Source organism: Pleurodeles waltl, chromosome 5, assembly GCF_031143425.1.
Source record: "Pleurodeles waltl isolate 20211129_DDA chromosome 5, aPleWal1.hap1.20221129, whole genome shotgun sequence".
Lineage (NCBI taxonomy): Eukaryota > Metazoa > Chordata > Amphibia > Caudata > Salamandridae > Pleurodeles > Pleurodeles waltl.
Genome location: NC_090444.1, coordinates 975679281 through 975705767, shown reverse-complemented (window position 1 = coordinate 975705767; position 26487 = coordinate 975679281). Strand labels below are relative to the sequence as shown.

At 46.3% G+C, this 26487-nt stretch overlaps 1 protein-coding gene across 5 annotated transcripts in view; it reads right to left on the bottom strand.

Moving 5' to 3' along the window:
* Nucleotides 1-26487, bottom strand: part of PHACTR2 (phosphatase and actin regulator 2) — a 786224-nt gene that overhangs the window by 81188 nt on the left and 678549 nt on the right. For all 5 annotated transcript variants that reach the window (XM_069235123.1, XM_069235126.1, XM_069235127.1 and 2 more), the window contains one exon: nucleotides 6872-7436. In XM_069235123.1, coding sequence (XP_069091224.1) covers nucleotides 6872-7436 — 565 coding nt within the window. The remainder of the gene's footprint in view (nucleotides 1-6871; nucleotides 7437-26487) is intronic.

Below are 26487 nucleotides of genomic sequence, written 5' to 3'. Positions count from 1 at the left end.
CACCCATGGCCTTGGCTGTGTCAGTGTCCTTTTTCAATTTCTCAATTGCCGTGTCCACATCGGGTCCAAACAATTGTTGTTCGTTGAACGGCATATTGAGCACTGCCTGTTGTATCTCGGGTTGAAACCCAGATGTGCGCAACCATGCGTGCCTTCTTATGGTTACCGCGGTATTAATTGTTCTTGCAGCTGTATCCGCTGCATCCATAGAGGAGCGTATTTGGTTATTAGAGATATTTTGTCCCTCCTCAACTACTTGTTTTTCCCGTTTCTGTAATTCTTTGGGTAGATGCATCCCAATGGGCTCTGTCATATCGCGCTAGGAGCGCCTGAGAGTTCGCGATGCGCCACTGGTTTGCAGCTTGTACAGCAACCCTTTTTCCAGCTGCGTCGAACTTGCGGCTCTCTTTGTCCGGAGGTGGGGCGTCGCCTGATGTGTGCGAGTTGGCTCTCTTGCGAGCTGCCCCTACTACAACTGAATCTGGTGGCAGTTGTGATGTGATAAAAGCAGGGTCCGTGGGCGGTGCTTTATATTTTTTCTCCACCCGTGGAGTTATCGCTCTGCTTTTGACAGGTTCTTTAAAGATCTGTTTTGCGTGCTTTAGCATTCCCGGGAGCATAGGCAGGCTTTGATAGGTGCTATGGGTGGAGGAGAGGGTGTTGAAAAGGAAGTCATCCTCGACAGGTTCTGAGTGTAACGACACGTTATGGAACTCTGCTGCCCTAGCTACCACCTGTGCATATGCTGTGCTGTCCTCAGGTGGTGAGGGCTTGGTAGGGTACGACTCAGGACTATTGTCTGATACTGGGGCGTCATATAGGTCCCAAGCGTCCTGGTCATCTTGGCTCATGGTGGTATGAGCTGGTGAATGTGACGGAGTTTGTGCCGGTGATGTATGAGTTACAGGTGGAGGAGAGGGTGGTGGAGTTACTTTCTTCACCACTTTTGCTTGTGGTGTTTGTTCTTGTGTTTGGAACTCGAGTCTCCTTTTCCTCCTGATTGGGGGAAGAGTGCTGATCTTCCCTGTCCCACTCTGTATGAAGATCCGCTTATGGGTGTGGTCTACGTCAGTGGATTGTAACTCTTCTTCAAATCTGTGTTTACGCATTTGAGAGGACAGTGATTGTTCCTCTGAATACGAGCTGGCAGTCGGTTCGGTTGCTGGGCGTTTTGGCACCGAAACTGTGTCTTTGCTTGTTTTCGGCTCCGAGGAGAATTTTCTCTTTTTTGTAGTCGAGCTTTCTCGGCGTCTATCATCCTCGGTGCCGCTGTCTCTGCGTCGAGCAGCTTCGGTTCCGCTGTCTCGGCGTCGACCCTTTTCGGCAGCACATTCTCGGTCCCGAGATTGCTGTGTGCCTGTGTCTCGACACGAGTCGGACGACCTCGGCACCAGTTCGCCCTTTTTCGGTGCCGATGGACGGTCACCTATTTTATGGGTTGAGCCATGGCCTGTTGGCAGTGGCGTCCCCTGGGCCTTGTCTGTTTTCCCGTGTGGTGCTTGTTTCGACGTCTTACTCACGGTTTCTTCGACGTCGAACTCCTCCGAGTCCGATTCATGGATGGAGAAGGCTTCCTCTTCTTCTCCTTGTTCCTCGAACCCTCGTTGTCCTGTCGGCGTGGATGCCATTTGCAACCTTCTGGCTCTTCGGTCACGGAGCGTCTTTCGGGACCGGAACGCACGACAGGCCTCACACGTTTCTTCCTTGTGCTCCGGCGACAGGCACAAGTTACAGACCAAATGTTGGTCTGTATATGGATATTTGCTGTGGCATTTAGGACAGAATCGGAACGGGGTCCGTTCCATCGGTGTTGATGTTACACGCGGTCGGGCCGACCAGGCCCCGACGGGGGGTCGAAGTTACCCCGAAGGGCTACCGGAGCTCTTCACGATTCGGTGTCGATTCTATCTAACCCGATACCGAACGAAACAATACCAACGTAGTTTTCCGAAGTTTTGACTATCTTTCCGTCCCGAAACCCGGAGCGAAAAGGAACACGTCCGAACCCGATGGCGGAAAAAAAACAATCGAAGATGGAGTCGACGCCCATGCGCAATAGAAACAAAGGAGGAGGAGTCCCTCGGTCTCGTGACTCGAAAAGACTTCTTCGAAGAAAAACAACTTGTAACACTCCGACCCAACACCAGACGGCGGACTATGCACAGCATGTATATCTGCAGCTACACATGCCACCGAACAGTTACTTTCAAAAGAAACCTGCACTAGTTGAGTTGCTTACTCACCAGACATACTACTTAGGGCACTCGCAGGTTTCAATTCTGCAGAATGAAAGCGAGTTTTTGAAATCTGGAGTACACCTGCATAAGCCAACAGTGGGGAGTTGTATGAATGGGGGCACTTAGACCATTTGAGGTTCTCGTAGACAAAGCTTGTCTGCTTATGGGTCAATTTATGACCTACCGGAAGCTGATCGTAATAATACAACATTTCGGGAAAGAAGGCACTTATGAGCCTCTCCTACATCAAGTTATGACAAGCATCCTCAAATGGGTTCGGGGAGGAAACCAGAGAATCATGGATTACTGAACAGAGCAAAGCAACTTGTAACATAGATTAAAGAAAAGTGAGAACACCTGAATCACGATATCGCTGAACCTGACCTTGACACACTGTTGAGGAACACCTCTAAGGTGACTATAAAATGCACGGCTGAATTAATTCAAGTTAATTACCTCCACAGGGCACATATTACACCTAGAAAACTGGCAAAAATGCAAATGCATTCCACCACAGTATGCCAGAGGTGTAATCATACAGAGGCTGGCTTTTACCACCAGACATGGAATTCCTCGACCCCATACTGGAGCGACATATTAAGAACAGTAACTGAGGGCTGAAATCATTACACCAGAGGTGTGCTTTTTGGGTGTAATGCTATGACTGAATTAGGAAAAATAGGCAATAGGCTTATAGGTTTGTTGATTTAACGGTAACCCTAGCAAACTAACATTGCCATGAGCTGGAAGGCTACTATTGCCCGTAGTATAGCAAAATGGAAAAGCTAAATAAAACAATGCCTCGAATTAGAAGGGGCTAAATTACATATGGAGACGTAAAGGTAGATTGTAAAAGCCGACATGCCACAGGCACCAGGCGACTGACACAAATAGTCACTAAATTGGCGAACAGCACCGTGAATGCATTTCACGAGAGTGGCATGTCCACATAAGGACTATCTATAGAAATGACAGATGGAATAGGGAATACGTAGTAAATGGGGTCACAACCCTCGTCAGAAAAAGAAATCTAGTACAAGAAAACTATAAGGAATTCCCAAAACAATCTGAGATTTTTGTAAAAAAAATTAAAAATAGGTCACTGAAATTGCTAAATAATCCCATAGTGATTCGGCAACATAATGTTACACATAGAACCATGTAGGCAGAACATTATAGGCTCAGATGGTTCCAACAAAGGGCACTGCCAAAAGGGCGCAGATTTTTATGGCAATGGATATCTTTCTACTTAATGAAACAAATGTGACTTGTGGCAGTCAGTGCAGTGCACTTCTAAGCATCTTCCAATTAGGTTTAAACAGGAAGGGATTTATAATGACTTCTCTCGTTCATTTACTCTGAAGAAAGCTAGCGCACTCAAATAATAAAAAAACCGAAAAACGGAGTTTGGCAGAGGTGGAAAATCTGCCAAAAAGCGGCAGATGTCTAATACACCTTTTTGGATTGCATGGACATCTATACACTCCAAATAGTACAGATTGGACAAACACCGCTTTTTGGCAGATAGCCTGAATCCACCGACCTCTAATCAGACCCTCTGTCACGGATACTGGTGAGGCGACTTTTTATCCCATTGAAATTGGTATGTGTGCCACTTCTGAAACGTTATAATCATCATCATTCGTAGCAATCTGAGAAACAAAATACAGAACTGATCCTTGAAAATTACTTGGGGGTTACTGGACAGAACAAATATTTTTCAAAAAGTTAAAACTATGGAGAAAGTAGGCTGATGTGGACACATTTTACAATGGAGTTATTATATAGCCATAGTTCTAAAAAGGCATATATGAGGGGCTGAACATTGTAAAACCATTCAGCACAATTCAGCCTCTAATCTAATCTCTTCTACAGTAGCATTTTTAAGGTTGTCAGCCAAATACCCTCTTTGCTTTCAACAAGGACAATTTTAAAGGGAAACGATTGTCATTTGCAGCATTTATTTCCCATACCCGAATCTCTTACTCGATGGATGAATAAGTCAATATTTGTTGCTTACATTTGCGTATGTTAGCAGTCACAATGTAAAATCCTAGGAATGCAGACATAGGCTGCGACCTTCCTAAGATAATATATTATTTTGCAATATATATATATATATATATATATATATATATATATATATATATATATATATATATATATATATATAAATAATAGCATTGTGGAGTCTCTCTCTTTTTGAGTTTGTAACAATGTTGGGTAAGCCACAGGGTTCGTCCGCCTTCTTAAGGATGTTCGCAGAGGAGCTCTGCATAAGGACTATTGCTAGAGAAATCCCGACAGGAATGCCACATACATATTTTGGCTACTTTCACACTCCACTAGATGTATTTTCACCTTTTATTTTTGGTATCTCAGCTTATTGACATTCGCCCGGAACACAATGAATAACGCCCTCACAGAGCCTCACTCGCCCACCCAGCTCCTTCTAGCATGCCATTGCACCTTTCATGTTACAGAATAACATCAGGCTAGGAGCCAATTGTCATCAATGCAAACATTTATAATCATTCACTCTGTTGGCAACCCCATAATATTAGTCATACATGGCATGTGAGTGAGGGATGGCACCTGAGAACGGACTCGAAAGATGACTGCAACAAGTGGACAAAGTTTGTCAGTGCTGTGGCATGCTCTATGGTCACCAGCCAGCAACCGATAGAGGGTGGTGAATTCCATTCTCTTTCAACACCTATCAGCCGGTATGACATGTTGATTGGGGGGTACAAGATGACTCTTTGTGTCAGCATCAGAAGTCAGTAAAGGCATAGGCACGTGCTGGGCATGAAGAAGGGCAAGGAAAAGGGAGTGATGAATCTGCTTCTCTACCAAAGTGCAAGTGGGCTTCGGAGGCATTTGGTGGATTAAAGCCAGAGCCAATTTTAAATAAATGCACAGTGATGGATATTCTCGGAGAATGAGGAAATAGTCTTTGCCGCTGTCAAAAATGGTATGTTTGTCCATAGTGCCAGCTTTTGGCGCTCTATTGTCCAAGCATCCCTTTTATCTGCAGTATGTCGTTCTAATTGAATTCTTCGAGTGAAGGCTATTTTAGGGGGCTTTTCTCTGACCCTTCCAATGAACACTTTGGTCTTCTCCTGCAAGACAATTTAAGCCCATCACTACTTACTGGGGTAAGCAAAGTAATTTATGATAGCTGGACACACCCTAGAAACAGACCCCTGACTTTACACAAGCACTGTAACTTCCATCACTATGTTTACGTTGCCTTGTAACTAGTATAGGTCATTAGAATAATAAAGCTTGTTACTGTAGATCAAGATGCCTGGATGCTACAGCATATGGGCTCGATGGGTATCTCACTCATAAAACTACTGTTGCCTTTTCAGCACAAGATCTGAATTGAGTGGCTCTTCTCTCAAAGTTCTATTTTCGCCTTTGTTAACCAGGACTTACTGGAATGAATCATGCAACCAAGGAGATAAGTACAAGGGCAGCTTGAACATAATCAAGGAGTTCTGCTTCTTCCACCTCTTTGAGAAAAACATCAATTTCTGCATTTCTGCTATATAATGTTGGTCACTTCTCTCCCACTTCTTGTGTCTTCCTTCTCTCCCTTGTGTCCCAGGCCTCTTTTCTCTCCGTGTCTTCATCTTCTTTACTTATGCTCTTCCTATCTCTTACCTCCTCTCTTCCCTCTCCTCCCAATATCTCCGTGCATGTGTTATTTTCACCTCATCAGGAAGGTGTAAAGGAGAGAATGGCAATACACATGTCACAAGATATGTGAGGCTGAAGGAAAACCATACTTATGTAATGTCCAGCTCTATCCTTACTCTAGCATCTTGGAGGACCTCAACGCATGTACCTTCCAGCTGGAGTTCAACTGACCTACGGTCTCCCATGTGTCTTCACGAACGATGAGGCAATTCAGAGATGGCTTTCAGTTATACAGTGACTTCTCTGATCCACAAACCTCCAGGGATAACTCGAGGACTCTAGGCTTGCCTGGACACAGCACACCCTCTCTCCATCCCCAAAAGAGGATCCAGGGATTTACTTATTTAAACTGCTCATCGTATTTGAGTCTCGATTTCAAATTACTCATCACAGTGCTTTTTTGGACATTCTTGAAAACCGGAGAGAGAGCTCATGCTTCACAGATTACATGCTCTTCATTCACACATACGGTGCATTGCTATGATCTTCTAAATTGAACTTCTGCTACCTGATGCGTTTACACCCTCAGCAAAGATCACCTCCTGACATTAGATCGACAGAGAAAGCTTAAGAAGAAAGTATTTTCTTGAGGAAAACAATGATGCAATCAGAAACACTCAGAATCTTAGGGAACTTTTTTCTTTCAGAGTGTCTCACCTATTGTAAGAGTTACAGCTGAATTCAGTTTAAAATCCTGTAGATATCACAAAAACAGACAACGAAACACATTCCTTTTCTCACTTCCTTCTACCCTTGTGATTTACAGTTTCTTCAATGTAATCATAACTTCAGAGCCTTGCCACATCACACCACACCATCTGCAGAGGAAACCTGTGCACCGAACAATCCCCAGGGTGAATTACATTGGGATGCAAAGTTGTAGGAAAGAATTGTATTGGAACAGGAAACCCCTTCAAATGGATTCTTACCATATTGTGATTTCTCCACTGACTGTCAGATAACTCTCTTGGTGCAAATTAATTTTGTGGGTATCAGTTTCTGGCTCCGATAGAAGTAGGTGTCCAGAATCCAGAGCAGGCGTGAGAAGGAATGCATGATTACTAGTCTGTGGATTGTCGTGTGCATCTGACAAAGCACTGAGTTGATTGTCTAGCAGAGGAAAGGATTGAACATCATCTGCCAGACCAGGCTGATCAGCTGGAGACAGACTCTGCTGCTCGTCTGAGGCACGTGATTCTGATTTCAGATGAGGTTCCTCAGGGTTACTTTCGGCAGCGTGTACAGTAGGATTGTCTGTTGGTGCTTCTACAACAACTACTACTGTGGGTGTCACAGCACCCGAGGGCACAGCCAGGTTGGAGTCCTCTGCTGGAAGAGAAACTTGCTTTGCAGGTTTTTTATTCGTCTTTGGAGTCCCTGAGGTGCCTGCTTTGCTCGAAGTGTGATCCTTGGAAGCTTTTGTCCGAGTCGAAGATGATGGCGAGGATGATGAGGCCTTGCCCACAGGAGTTTTCTTGGCATGGGAAGAATTGGCTAAAACGGAAGAACATGACAAAACTGATTAAAATGTGTGCAATGTAAATGTTAAGACACCAGACAGAATAAGGGGGTAGGCAAAAGTTTTAACAATGAGTCATAACAGCACAGAAGATGTTCTCATCAGTAGCACCTATTCAATGAATTTGAGAAAAAAAAGATCTTTGAACTAGGAAAACTCACATCTTGAGCTTTTTCTTTCCTATATTATTCTATGCCAGAATTTTACAGCAAGTTTAAAATAAAATGGCTAACTTTTATTAAAAGGATTCTTATTCTAATAGGGACACAAGTAAAAACAGAGTATGAAAACAATCCCCAAGGCAACCCACACAATTCAGACACTGGCTTGTACCAAAAGGTGGAATCATGTCCTAATCTGAAGCCAGTACTGCGTTCAGCATCACATTGTCAGCAACAGGCAGGGATCTTTCGGAGACGTTCAAAAACCACACAGCTTAAAGGTGGGAGTGTTGTGTCAATATTTTAGATGCCATCCCTCCTACTTTACCTATGTTTTATGGTGAAAACCAGTGGCAAGGTGGGTGCATTCAGGTAGGAAATAACAGCTAATAACACTGTTGTAAAATACTGCTATCACAAATGTTCCTCTTTCGAAAGGCTGTAAATCAAAGATGAAACTATTTCCAAAACTTGTACTCAGATTTTGAGCTGAAGAAGGGGAAGTGAAAAGAAAAGTGCTGGTCTCTCGGGGGAGACAATGGTTAAAATAAGTGGGTCTAGGGCAGGGACCTACAAACTATTCTGTAATAAGAGCTACTTTTGTTCAGTGAAAATCATCACAAGTTACTCATTTTTACTGTTGTAATAGTGACCACTTCAGATAATATAACCTTAGTGACCACTCTATGTTATATTACCAGCAGTGATGACCTCAGTGCATCAGGAGAGTTACCAGCAGTAATGTAAAAAACCCTTGTCAATTTGGAATGCCGTTATGTGGGTAATACCTGACAGCCATATCTGCAATGGCCGAAGCATCAAGGTAATACTGGTAATAATAAGTCTCCCAACAGCCACATGAGTTATTACTCAATTATCAGTTTCAAATACATTTTGGAAATCCAAAGATATTTCGCCAACATCATATTTGGAGCTCTGAAAAAACACACGTGTTAGTTTCAAATACACACTTTTTCATTTCGGTATACATACTTAATTCAACCAAGTAAAACTCCACATTTAGTAAGCTGGACTGCACACAGAAGAGCTACTTACAGGTAGTTGGAGACCTACCATTATTCATAAGCTACTTGTTGGAGAAGCCTGGTCCAGTGGATGCTTAGTGGCACAGATATGCCTTAGGAACCGACCGCTCTACCTTCTCTGCAGTACACCACAAATATGCTATAACTGGCTCCCTTCTAATAGACAAGGAACTACTGGTCATGCTGGAGTCAGTAGAGCAGCAACCTCAGATGCTTTCCAGCCATGGCCCTGCGATGGGGACCCATGACTGGTGTATCTGACAGAAAGAACCTCGCAACAGATGTTGAAAATTAAACACACCCAGCTGAAAGGCCTCTTCGTGCTTGATGCGACTGAAAAGCGGATAAAGAATACCCAACACATAATGGTACAAAAGAGGTTAAGGAAGAGATGGTGTGGGATACGATCAAAGCATTCGTACCAGGCACGTTCAAAAAGAAGTGGCCCATCTCAAGAAAAGGAGGGAAGCCTCACTAGCTAAGCTCATGCATATACTTTGGAGGTGGAAGTTGAAAACAGACATATTATACTAGGGTGAGCTGGTGTAAATTTACAGTGATGAGGGGGCCAAAATACTGTGAGGGAGCAAGAGCAAAAAACATTCTATCACGTTTAGGCATGTGTAATCAGGAAGAAGGAATAAAGCATGTAAATGACTTGCTAACAAATTGCTTGCACATCCGCTAATACCCACACTTTGGATATAAAGGACAAGCATGGGGGTGTGCCATGCAGAGGAGGCCGCAAAGCTGGAATACTTCAGAATATTCAACCAGTTTCTCTACATGCCAGTTTGCCTGACCCGTTTGTCACATATGAGATCCATTAACATTCCCAATTTAGCAAAATGAATAAATCCGACTTAAAGGAGCCCTTAGTTAAGGCTAAGTTTCTCCAAACTATCAGAAGCCTTAAAGTGGCTAAAGCCATGGGGCCATATAGTTTCATGGTAACCTTGTATAGGATATTTGCCCCCAACTGCTGACTCTCCTTACAGAGACCTTCAATAGTTCTGGAGAGTCACAGGAAATAACCACCCTCTAAGGACTAACCAATATCGCCAAATCTTAAACCGAAAAAGCAGCCAAAGCTATCCTTCGAACCCCCAATTAAGTTGAATGGCAAGAATTTTGAGAAAATACTGGCTAACTGACAAGACTGCACTGCTTTCGTAGATCCATGCAAATCTGACTATGGGCGGATTCAAGGATGTGGCATGCGCAGCAACATGAATAAGGCCTTACACCTCATCGACATAGCATGACGGAAGGAGAAAAACGCAATCATGCCATCTTTTGATGTTGAGAAAATGAGTGAACGTGTAGCTTTGGGGGGTTCACCAACCGGCTTCATAGTTTATAAGAAAACACGATGTTTAGATGGTTGACTTCTGGGATATGCTATCTGGGAATTAGGTTAAGCACCAATTCAAGCGCTATAGAGAACCAATCATACTTACTAAGAGCAGTCAAGGTCGAACTCTCATTATGACACGTCAGACCTTATCATATGGGTGAGCTGACAGCAGTTCCGCAAATGATGCTCCTTCCAAATATATACACTTATTTCACCCAGTGGCGATCCCAACAGGGTAGTTATAGTTAGGTCAGACTTTCCATAGGAAATGCCTTTTTTGTGTTGGGCACCATTTGATGAATTTTCCCAAAACTTTCCAAAAAGTGCTCTTTTTTGCCTAGTTTGTGCACAGAAACTTTCGGGGAGAGCCGTCAAGCTGGGGCTGAGAAAAAAGTGGGGTCCCAAAATACAAAATTCCTATGCATTTTCCAAAGACATCTATAAAATGCGCTATCGCAAAATTCGCTAAGCTGAATGACACCAAATTCTGCAGGAAGCTAAATCGTGGACTACACATTGTCCTTTTTTTTTTGACTCAGTGTAAATCCGTGCAGTGGATTTTGAGAAATTACGGTTTAAAATTACTTTAAAAATTAAAATATCTGGACAGTTGTGTCTGCGAGAGGCTTGAGAGTCTCTCGCAGGTCGGCCAATTTATTAGAGCATTCTGATTGGCCCAGGAAGCATTTTTAACTTGGGCCATAAGACTTCCACAGGACAGCGTGCTCTGGCTGGCTGCCAGCAACATAAGAAAAACTTTTGCTGGCACGCATTACATGACTCAGGGACTTAGTCCCCTGTCCTGAACATTTAAAAAAAATATGATCTAAGGGGGCAGGGTAGGGATACTCTGCCACCATAGGCCCCATGAGGGGAGAGGGGGGCCCCAGATGATAGTAGGTCCCAGGTGCCAAAATAATCCTGGGGAAGGGAGCTGTGTAGCCTACCACCCCTTTTAAAAAAGGGTACAGGCCCAGGGGATGGGGTCCCCAGGCCCTAATTAGGCTTGCACCCCCGCCACCCCCAGGGGATGAGCTCCTCAGAGCCGAAGAAGGCTTAGGTGGTGGGGGGGTGTTAGTGCACATCCCCTTCTCTTTTTAAATGGCTTTAGCCCAAGGGGATGTGGTCCCTGGGCCTGATTATGCTCCCACCCTTAACCTATCAAACAAACAGTTGGGGGGGCCAACATGGCCCACCTCTCCTTTTTTATTGGTTCGGCTCCAAGGATGGGATCCCCGGGGCCTAATATGGCTTGGTGGTCCACCGCATGGCCACCTACTCTTTTTTGAAAATTATATGTGGCCTGGGGAACGGGTCCACAGAGCCCAAGAAGGCTTGGAAGGGGGAGAAGCATGCAGCCCTCTCCCCTTTTTTTATTGCATTTGGCCTTGGGGGATGTAGTCACGGGGGCCTATTACAGCTTGGGGAGGGAGGCTGCACACCAACTCCCCTGTTTAATTGTGTTAGGCCTCATGAGATAGGGTCCCCAGGGCCATTTAAGGCTTGGGAAAGGAGGCCACACAGCCCCTCCCCTCCCCTGCGTAGAATCTTTGTCCTGTAGAAAACTTTCTTTGAAGGATAAAAAGACATGTGTGAGACATCCTGGACACAAGTCACCAAATGTCATCTGCACACAGAGTTACTCTTCAATACAAATATTTATAACATGCGCAATACCTCTACACGGTAATGAGGCATTAGAAGCACATGTGTACAGTAAGCACTTACGTCCACTAGCTGAACAAAATTAGGAAGAAAAGTAATATCCTTGCAACTCCTGCCTTCCTCACCCAGTCACTCTGTGAACTATCAAACAAACTAATGGACTCATTGGATGACGTCTCTTTGTGTGGGGATAAAAAGGCCCCGAATGAGCCATAGACAGAACTGCCCCTACTAGAGAGCATGGAATGCTGGTACCTCAATTAGTCCACTCAACTCCAGCTTTTGATGGAGTGGTCCCAGGGGCCAGGAGGTGGGGCTGGGTGTCGTATTTAGAAACTATGGGTTGCTTTACTCTTCAAAGACCAGCCATTAGCTCCCGGAGGGAGATCCTGTGGGTAATCAAGGCAGAGCAAATCAGAACCTATATTGCTCACCAATCCCTGAACTACCTGTGTTGGACAATAAGTACATGAGAAAGGGTTGACTATCTTCCTTTGCCACTCACGCTTCATCTTTAGAAACTCAAATTCCACGACTAGTTTAAAGAGAGAAAAGTTAAAAGTATAGAAGATAGGTGATTCAAGCTGAGTGACCTGTTCTGAGGAAATGAAAGATGAGTAAATCCTTTGAAGTTTTTCAAAGAGTTTGCACTCCCCGAGTCCAAAAGATGTAATTACCTCCAACTGAGACGTTGGGCTGTGGAGCCCAGGGTGAAAGTGGGATAAGCAAGGGAACCCATCGAATTTGAGAAACTGCCACCATCACTTACTTCAAGCAAACATTTAGTTTCTAAGCTGTATCGAAGTTTGAGCTCTCAACACACTTAATCTCAAGTCTCCCTTTCAGCTTTAATCGGAAAATGAGCTGGTTATCACACCAGTTATATACCAAGCACTTGCAAGGACGAGAGTCAATATATAAAATACTCTACAGGTGGCACCATACGCCCTCTAGGTCACATGCAATAAACAAGGTACATGCTGGAGATGTGCTGGAGGGGCTACAGTAGTACGGGTGGGATCTCCCATATTTTATATGTCAGGTAGAATATTGTCAATTGGTGGTACTGTTGGTTCATTCGTCACTCGGTGGTATTCCTTTGCACTGCAGAAGACAGAAGAATGTTCTCCACATGCTACTGATGGCACAACAACTGAAATTGTGAACACTGGGAAAGGATCAGCTTCTGTCAGCGGACCTGCGGATTGAATGATTGTGGTTGTAGCTAACCTATGAAAGTCTGGCATATTCTACCGTGGATATGAAATGCAAGTTCTTTAAGATGTAGAAACTGGTGATGATTTACTTAAATCAAGACTACAAAAGTTTGACATGTCCCACGAGATTTAAGAGTACTTGGGCTCCTGAACTGCAAAATACCTCTCTAGAATAAGCACTGGCAAAGCCAGTAGGTCTTGCCTTTGAGACCTACTGGCTTTGTCAATACCTTTGGCATCCTCGAAGCAGTGCAGCATGACTAAAAAGTAAAAAAAAAAGCCTCTAGCATCATTCTGCAGGTGCATGAAGCACACACTTGTGTGCCTATAACATGACCCAGCAGATTTTTTTCTTTTTGTTTGCTGATCCAACTCAGAACAAAATAATCTGCAAAAGCGTTTTTGCTTTGAAAATCAGTCCGCCAAAGCATTACAGGAGGGGTGCGGGATAGAGGAAGCCACAAAAGGGGCTAACAAGACAAAAGCAACACAGGAGTAAATTGGAGGATGTGAGGAAAGCTCATGGTCGAAAGAAAGAGAACAACATGGAGCGCAGAGGTTGGGGTAGAAAAGCAGGGTGAGAAAGAGAAGCAATGTGGAGCTAGGAGAGTTGAGAATGCACACGGACAAGAAAGCAACACTGACCACGGAGCACACAAGGGAGAGTGCATCGCAGAGGAAACAGAGAGAAGCAAAGAGTTAAAAGCAGTGTTGAGAGGAGAAAAGAAGCACACTAGGGAGACAACTGGAAAATACAAGGCACCTCGTTGAGTGCTTATACAAAAAGAAAAAAAAAGTAGTTCCTCAATGTGAGCTCTGGAAGGACACGCATTTTGAGGATGTGCTCCACGGAAGGGATAGGCACAGAAACAGGAAGGGAAGCCCATACACACAAACGAATAAGAAGCAGAAAAATGAGTGACAGTGAAGCCAACCATGGGAAGCAAAGGGCAGACTCTAAGCCCACTGTAATCTACCAATACGTTTCACATCAGGCAGTGCATTTGTTATCAGGAAGGGGAGATCTAAAAAGTAACAGAATAGTAGAGGTCATCAGTTAAACATAGACTGCTGCGAGGTTTCATGTGAGGGGGGCATGCGGGGAGGGGAGGGAAAGGAATTCTCATCAGTAGAATGTACCTTGAGTCCTATGGCACAGTGAGCACGGGACCCACACCTAGGCATACCTTTTGCACCTAGGGCATAAACAGCAACAATAACAAGGTGATGGATGGAGGACTTGTATTAATCACAGCCACTGGCAATCAATCGGGGTTGCATTCCAGTCCATTGTTTTTCACTCTACATGCCACTCTAGAAACTTCTATCCATCATCTTATTGTAGCAGTTTACACACTAAGTGCAACGGGTTTGCCAAAAAGTGGCCCATATGCTCACACTTAAGCTTATCAGTCAGCCAGAATTCAATTGGTGGAGTACTGAGAGCACAGCAAAGTATTCACAGACTACAAGTAGGGAAGGAAAAGTGGATGCTGTAGAGGAAATATGACTGCTGGATGGCAAGAGAATAATGAATCATCCTTAAAACTCCTGCCTCCATCACCCAGCTTCACAAAGGTTACGCCAAACCTCAGCAAAAGAGGAGTATCGGTGAAGACAAGAGCACATAAAAGTGGGAATCCAAGAAACTGAAGGGAGGGTTATTAGCCTCAACATATTTCACATATCATTATCCCTATTCCTCCCAGAAGAACAAGTTACTTACTGTCGGTAACACCATTTCTTGTAGACACTCTAACTGCAGATTCCCCACCTTGTGAATTTCACTCAGGCTCCAGAGTAGCCTCGGAGGTTTTTATAGCAATTTCCTTGTGCGCTGACAGGTGTAGTCATACGGCTCTACCTCGGTTCTGGATGTGATGTTAGGGCCACTATAAGACTGCTACCTCTGCGCTCTGACGTCCGTTTCTTTCTTATTTCCACTCATCACATTGGGAGTGAAGCCATTGATATCAGAAGTACAATGTACATATGTTTTAGCTTGGGATCTTATTAACAGACAGTACGAGTCTGTTCCACAGAACAGAGAGGGACAGCGAGGAATCAGCAGTTAAATAGATCCTCTACCAGAAAAGGTAGTAACTTGTACTTCTGATAGAGACTTCTAACTCCAGATTCTTCACTTGTGAATAGATTACAAGCAGTCCACTTTTCCTCGTGGTGGGTCTATGGAATGTCTCAGACCTGGAAATCCTGCAGGACAGATTTGGCAAACTGCCCGTCCCACCGAACCTGGCTATCCAGGCAGTAATGCTTGGTGAATGTGTGGAGGATGTCCATGTGGCAGCCTGGCAAATGTCCATAACAGGCACACCACACACCTGCATAGTGGTAGCAGCCTTTGCTCTGGTTGAATGAGCATGCAACCCTTCTGGAGGCTGCTTTTTTGCTAACTTGTAACGATTCCAAACACATAAAACAATCCATATAGTGATGGTCCTCTTTTGCACTGCTTTGTGTTTCTTATCATCAGAAATCAACAAACAGTTGGTTATACTGTCAGAAATATCTGGCCTGATCTACGTGGAAGGTGAGGCCCCTTTTTGGGTCAAGGCAATTAAGCTGTTCTTTGTCTCTGGAGAGCTGTCACAGTGCGCAGAAGGTAGGTAGGGTGATGGATTGTTCTATGTGGACGGGCATGAATTTTACTTTCATCTGGACGATGTTTTTTGTGTCTGGCCGATGTTATGGTGATAAGGAATGCCAACTTGATGGTAAGAAGTTGAAGAGTACAACCGTGGATAGGTTCAAAAGGAGTGTGTATCAGGTAGGTGAGGACCAGATTAAGGTCTCACTGTAGAATCACAGAGTTGGTGGATGTTAGACTTTTCATCCTTGGCGTGGTCTCCCTTAACTTTTTGCCTCTGCTCCCCAAGTTGTTGATGTGTGCTCGGCTCTGATTTTACTGTTTTTGTTACTCTGGGCACTTTACCACTGTTAACCAGTGCTAAAGTGTGAGTGCTCCTTTACAAAATGTGTGTGTAATTGGTTTATCCATGATTGGCATATTTGATTTACTAGTAAGTCCCTAGTAAAGTGCACTGGAGGTGCCAGGGCCTGTAAATCAAATGCTACTAGTGGGCGTGCAGCACTGGTTGTACCACCCACATAAGTAGCTCTGTAATCATGTCTCAGACCTGCCATTGCAGTGTCTGTGTGTGCAGTTTTACCTGTAAATTCGACTTGACAAGTGTACCCACTTGCCAGGCCTAAACCTTCCCTTTTCTTACATGTCAGAAACCCCTAAGGTAGGCCCTAGGTAGCCCCAAGGGCAGGGTGCAGTGTATGGTTAAGGTAGGACATATAGTAATGTGTTTTTTATGTCCTGACAGTGAACTATTGCTAAATTTGTTTTTCACTGTTGCAAGGCCTGTCACTCTCATAGGTTAACATGGGGGCTACCTTTAAATCTGATTCAAGTGTAGATTCCCTTTGGGAGCGGTTGGACATGTGGAGTTTGGGATCTCTGAGCTCAAAATTTAAAAATACATCTTTTAGTAAAGTTGATTTTAAGATTGTGTGTTTGAAAATGCCACTTTTAGAAAGTGAGCATTTTCTTGCTTATACCATTTCTGTGACTCTGCCTGTATGTGGATTCCCCGCCTGGGTCACTTTGACAGTTGGGCTGGTTCCACCTCACACTAGACAGTGACACAAAGGGAGCTGGGGTGTAGCCTGCATATCCTGATGAGCCATCTATGCTAGGAGGGAGGGGAAGAGTAGTCACTCACACCTGAAAGGGTTGTGCCTGCCCTCACCCAATGCAATCTCCAACCCCCTGGTGAGTGTCTGGGGCCTTGCCTGGGTAAGGCAGGATTTCACATTCAAAAGAGACTTTACTTTGAAGTAGGCCTACTTCAAAGGAGAAATTGGGTATAAGAAGGGCACCCAAAACCACAGACTTTAGAAACACTTTTGGAAACAAGGGGAACCTCTGCCTGGAGAAAATCTGAAGAGCTGAGGAAGAAGAGCTGTCCTGCCTCTGACTGTGCTTTGTGGAGCTATCCTGCAGTTGCTGCTTCTGCCAGAGTAAGAGGGCAAAGACTGGACTATGTGTGCCTTCTATCTTGAGAAGAAATCTCCAAGGGCTTGATTTAGAGCTTGCCTCCTGTTGTTTGAAGTCTCAGGGACAACAAAGACTTCTCTCTGCCAGCACCTGGAGTCTCTGGAGAGACTCCTACTCTGCCCTCTGGTGTCCATCCAGTTCCTGGGACCCTGAAAGGAGAACCTGGCAGCCTAAAGACAAGGAAGTTCACGCACAGAGCGCTGTGCGGGGAAAAGATCATCGCAACTCTGATCTGCGGCTGAAGGAACAACGTGCCGCCGGCTACTCAGCTGAGAATCGACGCTCGCAGGAAACGCAACCGAAGAGTCGACTCATAGAGCAGGAGAAACAACATGCAGCATCGCTGATAGAGGCTAGAAGATCACAACTCGCAATGCGCAGTTATCAGATCATCGTGCGGCTAGATTTCCGACTCAAGTACTGCTGAATGTGGAAAAACAACGCAAGGCTTGCCCGGACCCGAGTGTGCTGACCGGATCGACTCATCGCTCTCCTGTGGAGAGAAGAAATGACGCGCCCGACCCGGCGAAAGGAGAAACGACGCAAGGTCCCGTTCATGAGTGGAATCAACGCATCGCAAGCCGTTTTGTACGCACACTCGCCCGTGCAGGTTTATTTTTAACGCACCCAAGGTACTTTTTCACTCCAACAGCGTTAGTGTGTGTTTGAAACTACTTAAAGACTCTTTTTGATTTTTAATTAATAACTTGACTTATGTTTTGTGGATTTTTGTCATTTTGGTCTTGTTTTCATTAGATAAATATTTCCTATTGTTCTAAACTGGTGTTGTGTCATTTTGTAGTGTTTTCATTATGTTACTGTGTGTGTTGGTACAAAAACTTTACACCTAGCACTCTGAAGTTAAGCCTATTGCTCTGCCATGCTACCAAGGGGGTAAGCAGGGGTTAGTGGAGGGTGATTCTCTTTTACCCTGACTAGAGTGAGGGTCCTTGCTTGAGCAGGGGGTAACCTGACTGTCAACCAAAGACCCCATTTCTAACATTGGTGATCAGCGGTTGGGATTTCGACTTGTATTTGTACTTGACATACAGTAATTAAGTGTACACTACTGTTTTGAGTTCAGATCATTACGTGACCACATACTACTTGTTTGGTGATCTTTGATTTTTCTCTTTTGCGTGGATTTTTCCATACATCCATTTTTGTGGTAATCTTTGATTGACTTCTGAACTTCATTTGGAAACTTTTCTGATTTTTTGGAACTTTGCACTTTTGTTGACTTTTCATCATGTCCCAATCTGGAGATGCAGCAGATGGAGCTACTTTTGACCTGGAGAAATTGGATAGCCATACCAAGGCTCAGTTAAAAGAGTTCGGTAAAAGCTTTGACTATCCCATTAAGAGCTCATCCAAGAAGGAGGAGCTGCAAAAGGCGCTGAGGGCCTAGGTGACAGCCAAGAGCACTGGGGGGCACACAGAGGATGAGGATGACGAAGTGCACTCCATACACAATGTTATTGTGGGTGGGCCTGTTATGTCCAGGGAGAGGGTCTCCAGGGCAGGTAGCAGTGTCTCACCTAAGGGTCTGACCCCTGAAGAATTGCAGGACAGACAGGCAGAGAGGGAGCACCAGAGGGAGTTGGAGAAAATGAGGATGGCCCTAGAAGAGAAAAAGATTTTGTTGGCTCATGAACGTAGCTTGAGAGAGCTAGATCAGAGGAGCAAGTCTAGTAGGGATGGTGGCAGCCACATCACAGTGCAGCCTGAAAGGAGGGTGCACATTCCTAAAGATCTTGTGAAGGATTACAAGAGGGAGGATGACATATACTTGTGGTTCAAGGGGTATGAGTCTGCTCTCCACATGAATCTGGTCCCTGAAGCTCATTGGGGGGGCGGGTCTGTGGAAACACTTTGAGGTAGAGGGGAGGGATACACTGATAGCCTTACGGGATACTCAGAATCTCACCTACTCTAGCATGAAGGATGCCTTGCTTACAAAGTATGGTCTTACCCCTGAGCAGTACAAGGACAGGTTTAGGTCCTACAAGAAGAAGGAATCCCAAACATGACTGGAATGTGCTGATTCTTATTGCATGTCACTGGATGGTTGGGTGAAGGGCAGTAAGGTACCTACGTATGAGGGGCTTTACAATCTGATTGCTTGGGAGCACTTGTACAGTTTATGTTTTCCAGAGCTGCCCCAGCACCTGATTGACAGCAAGCTGACTGACCCCAGGAAGCTTGCGCAGGAAGCGGACCGCTGGGAGAGCACCAGGGTCGAGAAGAGGTATGGGGGAGACCACGCCAAGGGTGGGTAGGGTCCCTCTCAGAAGAAAGGGGTGGGTAATGGTGAACAGGGGGAGTTCTCTAAAGGGCCCCAAACTGATTCCCAGGGTAAGGATTCTCAACCCCCACAGTGAAAAGAAGTCATGATTCTCAAAAGGGAAGCCAGTGGCAGGTGGTTCCCCCACGTAAGTGCTATGCATGTGACCAGGTGGGTCATGTGAGGGGGGACCCCAAATGCCCCAAAGGTACACCGGCTCCCACTGGTGCGCCGTCTCAGGGTTTGGCCAGTGTAGCGCTTGGGGAGGAGTTGGTTTCAGGTGGGCGGGAACCGGCTAAGATGCACCTTGTCTCACTAGGGGACAGTGAGATGGTCCAGAGAACCCTAGTGCCTGAAAACACTAAGAAGTACAGGCAGTGGGTGACCATTAATGGACAAAGGGTGGAAGCTCTGAGAGACACAGGAGCAAGTGTGACTACAGTGAGGAGTTAGCTGGTGCCTGAAGAGCAGATAGACCCCCGGGTACTTCACCAAGTAGTTGCAGTGGACAACTCAGAGCGCCTGTGCAGAGTGGCACAGGTTCCCTTTGAATGGGGGGTGGTCTCAGGTTTCTTGAAGGTAGCTGTGAGTCCAACCATGCCTGTTGATTGTTTGCTAGGCAATGACCTGGAGGATTCCCCTTGGAAGGAGGTGGAACACAGGTCTCACTTGGAGATGTTGGGTATGCCTGGGTGGGTATGCGTATCCACCTGGTCAAGGGCAGCCCAATAGGGTAATCAAGAGCCCCTGGACCCTGAAACAGTGGCCCAGGGGACCGCCAAGAAGAGGAAGAGCAGGGGGAATGGGAAACCAGCCCCAGAAGTTCCTGCGGTACGGGAGGAGGCGGAGCCTGAGGGTGATGCCCCAGAGCCTATGGGGGAACAGGTGGCTGAACTGGGGGGAGGTCCCTGAGCTGTTACAGTGGCAGCAGGAAGGGAGCCCACCAGGGAAGCATTCTGTGCAACACAGAAGACATGCCCTACTTTGGAGGGTTTGCGGCTGCAGACCAGGGTGCTGGCAAGGAGCCAGGATCACACCTGATCTATTGGGAGGATGACCTCCTGTATAGCAAGCATAAGGTTCCTGAGCCTGGGTCAGCCCGTGTGCTGGTGGTACCCCAGTGCTTCAGGGCCTTCCTACTGGGGTTGGCTCATGATGTGCCTTTAGCTGGACATTTGGGGCAGGACAAGACCTTTGAGAGGCTTGTCACCCACTTTTACTGGCCCCTAATGAGCAGGCACTCAGATGCATATTGCAGGTCTTGTCAGACTTGTCAGGCAAGTGGCAAGAGTGGGAGGAAATGTAAGGCTCCCCTCCAGCCTTTGCCTGTTGTCAGTACTCCCTTTGAGAGGATAGGCATTGACACTGTGGGGCCTCTGGATCCCAAGACAGCCATGGGCAACAGGTTTATCCTGGTCTTGGTGGACCATGCCACCCAGTACCCAGAAGCCATTCCTTTGAGATCAATCACTTCCCCTGTGGTGGGTCGTGCTTTGATGGGGGTTTTTCACCCGCATGGGGTTCCCCAAGGAAGTGGTATCTGATAGGGGGACTCACTTCATATCCACGTATATAAAGTCTCTGTGGAAGGAGTGTGGGGAAACCTACAAGTTCACCACCCCTTATCACCCCCAAAGTAATGGTCTGGTTGAGAGATTCAACCGCACCTTGAAAGGCATGATCATGGGCCTGTTAGAGCCCTTGAAGCGGAAATGGGACGTCCTCTTGCCATGCCTTCTGTTCGCCTACAGGGAGGTGCCTCAAAAGGGACTTGGATTTAGTCCCTTTGAGCTGATTTATGGCCACCCTGTGACGGGACCTTTGGGTCTGGTTAAGGAAGCTTTGGAGAAAGCTCCTAGTAAACCCCTCCAGGATGTATTGCTGGCTTTGAGAAACCAGACTACCCGCTTCAGGAGTCTCGCTCAGGAGAACCTGGAAGCAAGCCAGGAGGACATGAAATGCTGGTATGACCAGAATGCCACTCTGGTCGAGCTTCAACCTGGACAAAAAGTGTGGGTGATGACACCAGTGGAGCCTAGGGCGCTCCAGTATAAGTGGACTCTGCCATTTGAGGTGGTGGAGCGCAAGAGTGAAGTCACCTACCTGGTGGACTTGCAGTCTCCAAGGAACCCTTTAAGGGTCCTGCATGTCAACCGCCTCAAGCCACATTTTGAGCGCACTGAGCGGACAATGCTCCTTGCAACAGATGATGGGGTAGAGGAGAGGGAGCCTCTTCCTGACCTCCTGTCTGCAGGAGAAAAAGATGGGTCAGTGGAGGGGGTGATCCTCTCCCCCTCCCTGACTGAGGAGCAGCAAGGTGACTGTCACCACGTGTTGAGATAGTTTTCCTCACTGTTTTCCCTGATCCAGGAGTCACACACTTGTGCACACATAATGTGGACACTGGGGACAGTACACCTATTAAACAGAAGGTTTACAGGGTGACTGACAAGGTCAGGGCATGCATTAAGGATGAGATGTCCAAAATGCTTGCCCTAATGGTTATTGAGCACTCCAGCAGTCCTTGGGCCAGCCCATGGTATTGGTCCCAAAGGCTGCTGCACCTGGTGCCACTCCAGAACTCAGGTTCTGTGTGGACTACCGGGGACTCAATGCGGTCAGCAAGACTGACGCATGCCTTATCCCCCAAGCTGATGAGCTCATTGACCGATTGGGAGCTGCCAAGTACCTCGGGACGTTTGATTTAACATCTGGGTACTGGCAGATTGCCTTAACTGAGGGGGCCAAGGAGAGGTCAGCATTCTCTACCCCAGATACACACTTTCATTTAAAGTGATGCCATTTGGGATGAAGAATGCCCCTGCCATCTTTCAGAGGTTGGTCAACCAGGTGTTGACTGGGCTGGATGAGTTCAGTGTCACCTACCTGGATGACATTGCTGTGTTTATTCCACATGGGAGGAACACCTGCAACACCTCTGGAGAGTGTTTGAGGCCCTGCAGAAGGCAGGCCTCACTATTAAGGCAAGCAAGTGCCACATAGGGCAGGGTTCTGTGGTGTACTTAGGACACCAGGTGGGGAGTGGCCATGTGGCACCCCTAAAGCCTAAGATTGATACAATTCAGGCTTTGGGAGCCTCGCAAGACCCAGACTGAAGTGAGAGCCTTTTTAGGTCTCACAGGATCCTACAGGAGGTTTGTTAGGGGATATGGTACCATTGTTACCCCCTTAACTGAGTTGACTTCTAAGAAGCAACCGAGGAAAGTGATCTGGACAGAGGCTTGCCAGAACGCTTTTGATGCCCTGAAGGCTGCCATGTGCACAGCACCTGTGCTGAAGGCACCTGACTACTCCAAGGAGTTTGTTGTGCAAACAGACGCCTCAGAGCATGGTATTGGAGAAGTATTCTCACAGCTTAATAAAGAGGGCCTAGATCAACCCGTAGCCTTCATTAGCAGGAGGTTACTACCCAGGGAACGTAGGTGGAGTGCCATGGAAAGTGAAGCGTTTCCTGTGGTCTGGGCACTGAAGAAGCTAAGACCCTACTTGTTTGGGACTCACTTCCGAGTTCAGACCGACCACCGGCCCCTCAGATGGTTAATGCAGATGAGGGGTGAGAATCCAAAACTGTTGAGGTGGTCTATTTCCCTTCAGGGGATGGACTTTACAGTGGAACACCGTCCTGGTACAGGGCACGCCAATGGTGATGGTCTGTCCTGGTTCTTCCGCCTCAGTGATGAGAACTTCCATGAGGTTGAGTAGTGGGCCCTAGGTAGTCCCAAGGGCAGGGTGCAGTGTATTGTTAAGGTAGGACATAATGTGTTTTATATGTCCTGACAGTGAAATATTGCTACATTCGTTTTTCACTGTTGCAAGGCCTGCCCCTCTCATAGGTTAACATGGGGGCTACCTTTAAATCTGATTAAAGTGTAGGAAATATATGGACAAGCAAGTTTTGACACTTCATGTTCCGAGGCTAATAGACTGAGTCAGGGTTCTCTAGGCAGCAATTCAGAGTTCGTCTGCCCCTGCATTTAAAGATCCTGGAAGATGTTGGGCCACCAAGCAGATGCTCTTATTGTTCAGCTACTTTCAGAGGAGCAAGGCCTCCATGCACGGGTCTCACAACCCCACGATGCCCTGTTTGTTACAGTACTACATGGCTGTCGTGTTGCCAATGACAACCTGTACGCACTCCACCTTGATGGTGGGGAGAAAAAATGTCAGTGCCAAGAGAATCGCTTGCAACTCCGCCAAGCTGATGTGGATTTGAGCTTCTGCCAGAGAGCAGAGTCCTCTGATCTCCACCTCTACCAGATGCCCCCCCAACAATGAACGAAGCACCTGTCACAACCGTTAGCACTGGGTGGTATAGAGAGGGGTCTGTTGTCAGACAATTTGAGGTCCAGCAGCCACCACTGTAGATCTATTGCAGTCTCCTTCGAAACATGGATGGAGTCCGATAGGTTGCCTTGAGGCTGAGTCAACTGAGACTTCATAATCTTCAGCAGAGCCCGCATGTGTCTTCTTGCATGGTACAGCAGGATGCAAGAGGCCAAGTGGCACGGGAGCCTCAGAGCTGATCTTCACGAAGACCTAGCTCAGTGGCTGAAATATCCAAATCAAAACCCAACTGTCATGGACTTGTTGAGGCAGAAGAATAGCTTGAAAAAGCACAATATCCAGGATGGCTCTGATAAAGGCGAGCCACTGTGAAGGAGTCAGATGTGACTTCGACACATTTATGGAGAACCCCCAATGATGTTAACAGATTGTTTATAATACTAAGGTGGTTTACAGTCACTGGAGGCAAAGCCACCTTTAGTAGCCGGTTGTCGACGCATCGGAAAACTGGTACACCCGACCTCAGCAGATGGGTTGTGACCATCACCTCCATGAACACCAGAGCTGCAATGGTTAGACCAAAAGGGAGCACAGAGAATTGAAAGTGTCTTGGACTATTTCAAACTGCAAATAGCATCTGTGTGGCTGCAGGACAGGAATGTGGAAGTATGCATTTTGGAAGGTGAGAGCCAACATCCAGTATCCTGGATACAGGACAGACAGAAATTAGGCTACTGTTAGCATTTTGAACCTGTCCTTCCGGAGGAAGAAATTCAGAGAGCTAAGATATAGGGTGGTAGGAAGGCTTTTTCCTGCGCCAGAAAGTAACAGGAGTGATCTCTGGTGCTAGCATCCTCGCTATCGCTCCCTTGTCCAAGAAAGCTTGAACTTCTTTGTGGAGTATGAACAAGTTGTCCTCCGGGAGATGTTGTAGTGTGGATATCATGCCCAAGGGATAAGACAGAGAAGTCAGGGAGTATCCATGTCCTACGCTCTGTAGCATCTATTGGTCTGATGTGATTCTCGTCCATCCAGGGAGGTGAAAGGTGACTTGACACCTACCAGGTGATTATCCTTAGCTAAGGGAAAATTAAATTTGTTTTGGGTCAGCTGCGGGGGGATGAAAGGGGGTCTGGGTAGATCGTTGGCCCTGGGGATCTGAATGCTGTCAGTAGGCTCACCAGCCTCACCCTAAGAGAAGGCCCTTTTGATGCTGAGGCGGATATTGGTGTTGGCTTTGCTGATACCTCTTTTCGAAGCCTTGAAAAGAGTTGTTGTTGTTGCTGCGGAGTCGGATATTGGTGTTGCCTCTGCTGATAACCTCTTTCAAAGCATTGAAAAGAGATGTGTTGTTGACTGAATTGCAGAACAGGCAGATTTAGGCTAGTAGAAGCCTAGCTCTCCTTAAATTTCTAAAAGGCCGAGACAGCCTTCGCTCCGAAACATTTCGTACCATTAAGCAGCATATCCATCAAAGATTGCTAGAAGAAAAACAAATAGTCCATTGAGTGAATCCAAGCATGGTACCTAAGCACTTTGGGGCAATATTCTAGCTTTGGCCAGTTGCCCACCAGTATGTGTGTAAGAGCCTTGTTAAAATGTAGCAGAGGCCCTTGGGTTGTGGCTGCTAGGTTGAGGATTTTGTTTGAAACATTGGTTTTACTTTCCTTTATGGGCCATGTAAAATCAGGCACTTTCGTTGCCCTTTCAATGGGAGTGGCAAAAGATGACGATTCCTCAGTGGCAAAAGCGTTTGGAGAATTAAGTCCAATGTCAGACGAGATGTCCAACTCACTGGCACCCTTCAGTCCTTGAAAATATTGGGCTTTTCATAAAAATACCCATTGTCTTCATTATCACAGTATTGTGGGTCATGTTCAGATAAGATGCTGTTCTAATATGAGTTGAGCCTCTGTATCCAATAAAACTATAGGATTGGTGATTGTGTCATAAGCTTTGACCTGTGGTGTCAGTCTCTGTGCCATGAGAGATGTCAGACAGTGCCAGTGCGGGAGCCCGTGGTATCGTGCTCAATAGGGGACAGACCTCGGATGGAGTCTAAGTGGCACAGTCGACATCGAAGATTAATCTGTCAATTGGTCTCTGACATGTTGCCACCTCACATCCTTGTGGCCCAAATGCGCTCAAGCAAGATCCAGTGGGGCACTAAAAATTCCTTCCGCAACCACTCTCAGCAAGTGAGTAGCAGCCCACTTGATGGGAGGTTGGAGTGGAACCAATGCCGGAGTTGGTTCTGTGGAGTGGCTCTGGGGTCTAGAAGCATGTGGCACGTCTCACGACTCAGAACGAAGAGCATGACAGGGCATCAGGGAGACGTTCCTGTGTTTTTTTTCTGAAATTTGTGTGACTTCCATGACCTACCTGAGCTCCTGGAACTCAATGTGAAAGGTCTTGGAAAAGACCCTGGGAACGAAAGCTCAATCGTGCTTTTGACTTCAATTGGTATTGAGGCTGCTTCCGCTACTTCCTTTGGAGTTCGGCAATGGTGAAATTGGCTTTTAGCTGTAGGATTGCTTTGTGGTTCACCTTAGCGCAGCACGAGCACTACTTCATGTTGCACAAGGTGCTGAGGCACTAGAGGCAGAAGTTGTGGGTTGCTGTCACCGACATCTGTGGTGATAAGTCATGACACGGCTGGAAACCTGCTGGTTTAGGGGCCATATCTGCACCCTGTGTACAAATTTAGAAATTTCTCCTTGAAGGTACAAAGTCTGTAGAAGGCAGCCATGCTAACTCCAGATCTGCATTAGAAGACGTGGAAACAAAGGAACTGATGTCAGCACACAGAGGTGCCAGTCTCGTAGTGGCCCTGGCGTCACATACAGAACTGAAGATCCCGGCACAGAGCCACACAACATCTGTTGATGCGCAAGAGATCTGCTA